General features: G+C 42.3%; 1 protein-coding gene across 3 annotated transcripts in view; it reads right to left on the bottom strand.

The window, feature by feature from the left end:
- Positions 1–6,000, bottom strand: part of LOC146042578 (galactoside alpha-(1,2)-fucosyltransferase 2-like) — a 273,576-nt gene that overhangs the window by 120,742 nt on the left and 146,834 nt on the right. For all 3 annotated transcript variants that reach the window (XM_083162632.1, XM_083162633.1, XM_083162634.1), the window contains 2 exons: positions 4,872–5,022; positions 4,623–4,712 (listed from right to left, as the gene is read on the bottom strand). In XM_083162632.1, coding sequence (XP_083018758.1) covers positions 4,623–4,707 — 85 coding nt within the window. In that variant the 5' untranslated portion in view covers positions 4,708–4,712; positions 4,872–5,022. The remainder of the gene's footprint in view (positions 1–4,622; positions 4,713–4,871; positions 5,023–6,000) is intronic.

The raw sequence follows: 6,000 nt of genomic DNA, 5'->3' as shown, positions 1-6,000 counted from the left end.
AGAAAAAACCAGAAAGCGCACGATGTGATTATAAATGTAAAGAACACTTTTACTGTAGTAATATAGTCACATACATGTAAGGTTTAAAACAGCAGGCATGCAGAGGTATATTAACCCGGAGAAGCAGTTCAGGCATCAACACCCTGACACGAATAGCGCGGCGGCAGCTGAGAACTCCAAGCCGGGACCAAGAACAGATCAGACAACGTCACAGCGTCAACACGTCATCCAGGACCGCCCCAACGCGTTTCGTCATGAGATGATGACGAAACGCGTTGGGGCGGTCCTGGATGACGTGTTGACGCTGTGACGTTGTCTGATCTGTTCTTGGTCCCGGCTTGGAGTTCTCAGCTGCCGCCGCGCTATTCGTGTCAGCGTGTTGATGCCTGAACTGCTTCTCCGGGTTAATATACCTCTGCATGCCTGCTGTTTTAAACCTTACATGTATGTGACTATATTACTACAGTAAAAGTGTTCTTTACATTTATAATCACATCGTGCGCTTTCTGGTTTTTTCTCCTATATATATATATATATATATATATATATATATTTTAATATATGTATGGCTATTATTCACTATAATAAGTGACAAATAATAGTCATATGGGTAATGGGTGTATATCAACGGTACTTATAGTGTTACATACCGATTCAGGTAAGAAGAGATCTCTCGAATTAAATTCATATACAGAATAACAGAGATCTATATATATAGTGAATAATAGCCATACATATATATATATATAAAAAAAAAAAACATACTATATACAGGAGATATCTCCACTTTGGGTATATAAATATTCTCGCATTGTCCAACCAACTTTCAGCAACCTCTCCCACCCATCTTATCTTCATTTCCTCCATTTTCTCCTCACGCCTATGAATGTATTCCTCCTGACAGATCCTCCAACATCAGTTCTTGGGGTATACCCCCCTCTATAAATGTACACGATATTTGTATATGTTGTATATTTTATCATGTTTATACAATCTACACAATTGGATATTACATCTGTACATGTTGTATTTTATATATTATCTGTATATGTTGTACTTTGTATTTTGTATTATTGTGTGTGTGTAACGGCATGTTTTACCACTTATATAGATTGGTTCATCGCCCCTGATGAAGTCCTAAGGGACAAAACGCGTCGGGCGCGGATCTACATTATGGGCGGTATTCAATGTGAATACCTGCGAGGTGCAGCGAATCCTTTTTAGGATTCGCTGCACATTCGCCACGTTCCGGAGCCAGCGGGCTCCGGTATTCAACATGTCAGGGGCTCGCTGCCCCTGACAGGCGAATATGAGCTCCTGCGGCGATTGCCGCAGGTAGCCTCAGGACGGAGCCAGGCAGAGAGATGGTAGTCTCTCTGCCTAGCCCAGACCTTTGTGGGGGCTTAGGTGTGCTCCCCGGGTGCCAGGCAGCACAGGCTGCCCCCCCGGCGGTGCCAGCAGGCTCACGTATATTCATTACACACGATTAAAATGATCGTGCAGTGAATATATGAATATGTAATGAGCGGCTCCGCTCTGGCGCCACCTGCTGGATGCTGTGTAAAAAAATAATAAAAAAAAAAAATATTATTTTTAAAATTAAATATATATTCATGTGCTTACAGCACATGAATAAAAATAGCATGCCCCTTCTCAGAATAAAATTCCTGATTTTTTGACACCAAATGTAAAAAACAAAACACTTTATTTTAAAAGTTCACATTCCACTTCACCATAAAAAGATAGCGATTGCTACTCGGTGAATCATGGTGAAAAAAACCTAGAAATGTATTCGCCATGTGGTCATTGAATAGGGTGATTCACCGTTTTTGACAGAAATTCGCCAAACAGCACAAAATCGCCATAAAAACCTGGCGAATCAGGCTCATTGAATACCGCCCTATATGTGGCACTAGTCAAAAACAGTGAAATGAAAATGCATTGCTGGATTAACCACCAATAAATGTTTATTTGTTTTTATTCATTTTATTGATTTATTGTATGTAAAGCCACACAGTGGTACACTCAGCGCACCCCTATTCTCTTCTTTTTCCATTCTTATCCCACCTGTACTTTCACTAGCAGCGAGGTACGATAGAGGTGCTGCTCTCTAAGCGCATTATTGGGGCCACTACCCTCTCTCTCTCTCTCTCTCTCTCTCTCTCTCTCTCTCTCTCTCTCTCTATATATATATATATATATATATATATATATATATATCTAGAAGCAGAAATGGAGGATGGGCCTCATAGTGCAGAATTATTTTATTAAAGGAACTTTTTCTTTAAAAACAACTGAGCACAATCAAGCAAATACTCGTACCCTGCGTTTTAGCAGTGTGGCCTAGAATACCACATGATATCAACATAGCATAGTACCGCAATCACTGTCACTCTCTAGCGCTGCAATGGTCTGGACGTTCCATCGGAGCCATACCAGGGATCAAAAAAGATACCTTTATAAGAGTCATTCAAGTATATTCTATGTTAAATTGCGAGAGGAAAAAAAAGCATTGTTGTAGGAACGAGCATCATCGCCGTGTGCCTGATTTCTTGGGAAGATATATATATATATATATATATTCCGTTCAAGAACAAACAGAGGCACTCGGGAGGTCTTTTTAAAAAACTTTAAAGGCAATGGAAAAGGGTTCCCAACGTTTCGGGGTTCGCTAACCCCTTTGTCAAGGTGTAACAAATATATATACATCCACTAGTTAGCCCGCTCAATGCTAATGCCATCTGTCCCGAATACCGCGGGAATGTCCCGGTTTTCGGGATGTTCCCGCATCCCTCCCGCGGCGGGGGGGACGGACGATGGGGGGGGGGGGTGATGGACGACACAGTTGGGAGTTTCCCCTGTTAGAAGATGACCAGCTCTAAATAGAGGCTGTGTGCATGTGCACAGCGTCTATTCCCGCAGCCAGATGGGCTGGGGGCCTGGCTAGAGGCTCACAGAGCCTCTGGGCCATGCCCCCACAGCAGCAACACAGGGGCATGGCCTCACGGAACGGCGCAATTATAGGTCACTCCCCCTTTTGTAGCAAGCCACGCCCCCTAATTTCGGGCGCGCGCCTTTGTTCCTCCTTCCAGGACCTAAAAGTTGGGAGGTATGAATATGCAACTTACATGGTCTAATACTGTTGATTCATTTAAGTAGAATTCTAAAAAATTAACACAAGCATGTTTAGAACAAAAAACCCAATGGTATTCTAAAAAACACACATAATTATACTAGCATATATATATATATATATATATATATATATCAATGCCGTAACTAGATATTTTGGTGCCCTGTGCCAGTGAGGGAATTGGTGCCCCCTCCCACCCAGGTGCACGTGATTTCATGTCCACAGGAGTAGTATCCTAAAGTCAGACATGTACCCCTACCTTCAGTGTCAGACCTGTGCCCCTTCTCTCTGTGTTTGGCCACACAGCAGTGCCCACTTGTTGCTGCTGCTCTCCATAGGCAGTGACATCCCCTCCACACTGCACTCTTTCCCAGCCTCTGGTGAGCTCCAAGTCCTCAGTCAATCACAGCACCGCCTGCTGAGAAGATCACCGAGTCTAGGACACAGAGGGAGCACTGATTAGGATCAGCTCGGAGCACCCTCTATGTGTCCTAGACTCAACAGGTGGCTGAAAAAAACACAGTGCAGTGTGGACATGCTGTCAGTGATTCTAGTGCTGACAGGGATGGAGGGTGTTGCCTGCGGATGCACCCACAGTTCTGAGTGTAAGGCATCACTGGCACCTACAGTAGTTACAGCCCTGGCATATATACCCCCAGCGGCAACTTAGTGATATTAACTACTTAAAATCTGACCCATGGAACTGACATAACCTATTCTTTTATCAGTAACACAAATGTTCAGATAATGACAATAGCCAATATAGTAAATATGTAGCACAATATTTTAGTTTTAAATTAGCAAAAAATGCAGCATTATATAACGCAATAAATATTTGCATATTCCATTATCCTCTACACTAAAATAATACAGTACTGTATATCAAAATGAGCAGCAAAACAAAAATAAATAAATAACTTGAATTCAATTTTTTTTCCTGATGGTACTCAACTGTAGCCTTTATTCCCCCAGAAACTGGTATTTCCACTTCAGTCATAGCTGCTATATTTATACCGGATGATGCCAACATTGATAGATTGATGTCTACAGGAAACATGCCAAAATTCTCGAAAGGTTGACACTGGAGTTAGGCTGCTGGTGGGAATCTGTACGTTAGGATGGAGGTGCGGGATAGGTGGTAAGGAATGTACACAATAGGGAGGGTTAGAGATTAAGGTTATGGACAGGATAACAATACTTACAGGAACACTGGAGGATCAAAGGTCTGTCTCAAAAGTGGCAGTCACATGATTGCCGGGACCCAGCAGCCATGCTCCAGCTGCTGCATCCACCAGTAGCAGGTGAGTTACTGCTATACCATGTGGGGTGGATATGCCGACATTCTAAACACATCAACTTCACGGTAAACATAATAAATGTAGCTGTCGACATATCCTATCACACCCTTTTTTAATATGCCATCATGGAACTAGTATAACCATACCATTCCCTCCAGCTGCTATACATTATAAACCAGGAAAATGCTTACCTGGCCACAGGACTTTCAGCAGCTTAGAGGAGTACCGGCACCTTTTATGTACAGTGCCGTCACCTTTTTTCATAGAAAAAAACATGGCTCCTATTAAATAACCAAAAGTAGTTCATTAGTCCCTGATTTCATACTGTACATTCAATATCTGTTACAGTACTACCTACTCAACATATCCTAGAAATACTATAATTATGCTGGCATAGGAGATCACACAGTAAATCATAATGTGAAAATTGTATTACTCACATGTGCCATATTGTCCCAGCTCTATACCGTGCTCTGACTCTTCAGGGAAATGTTGAGCAACGTAACAGACAACCGTCTTTAATAATTGCTGCAACGGCTTACTCTGGGTAATTAAACAACTGATGACGAATCTTTTGGCATTTATTCAATCCTGCAAAAATGCATAAAATATGATGGTAGTTATTATTTCAGAGTATGGAGTGTGTGTAGAGTTGAATACAAGCTGGCCAAATTTGTTCCCACATTGCGTGCATATAAAAAAAATAGTGTATATTGGCCCCTGAACAAAATATACACAGAATGTTTATCAAAGGCTATAAAAAACAAGGCCATTCTTTCTTTAACTTTGTCTACTAGTTTGTTAAAATATTTAAACTGCAAGGATATACGCTCCTGTGATCCTTCCGCAATGAATGGTATACCCACGGGAGGATGTGTACGCATGCCCGTGCATATGCTTCAGGGCAACAAAGCATTTGGACACATCTAGGTACTGTATGTGTTTGTGCAATCAGTCTGTTTTATAGGTATTCTTACTGTACACCCAAATGGATGTTCTAAAAATGGTCATCCGCCCACTTGTGGATTAAGGTGTACACACTCACCAATTGGCTGCTCGATATGTTATCCTGATGTCACAGCTGGATGGGCATTTGGATTGGCTAACACTGGACATGTCAGGCTGTGACATGTCTGCAGCTTCAGCCAGGCAGCAGATATGTGCAGGCCGGCTGCCGCTGCTATGGCTATCGTCAGTTTAAGTAGAATAATAATTTCTCTTTCGTAGTCATTGTTATTATTCTGCTGTTTATTACCTTCAGTGCTGCCCCTCAGTGCTGGTGCCCATAGGCAGCTGCCTAATGGTAGCACCGGCCCTGACTATGATCATAATTCTTTAATCTGGGTAAACTGCTGGTTTGGGCAAGGATTGTTCTCCTTGTATAGTAAATAACATGGTTTGGTGAACAGCGCTAATAACCCTTATGGGGTATTTTCAATGGTGCTGGTGAGCTTCTGATGGTGAGCTATACAGCGAGCAGTGCCGATAGCTCACCGTCAGAGTATTCAATGGCCTCCCATTCACTCACCATTTCTACCTTGCTGGTTCTTTTTAGCGAGGTGCGCCCAT

Source organism: Crinia signifera, chromosome 19, assembly GCF_055691185.1.
Source record: "Crinia signifera chromosome 19, ASM5569118v1, whole genome shotgun sequence".
NCBI classification, from domain to species: Eukaryota; Metazoa; Chordata; class Amphibia; order Anura; family Myobatrachidae; genus Crinia; species Crinia signifera.
This window is presented reverse-complemented; position numbering and strand designations above follow the sequence as displayed.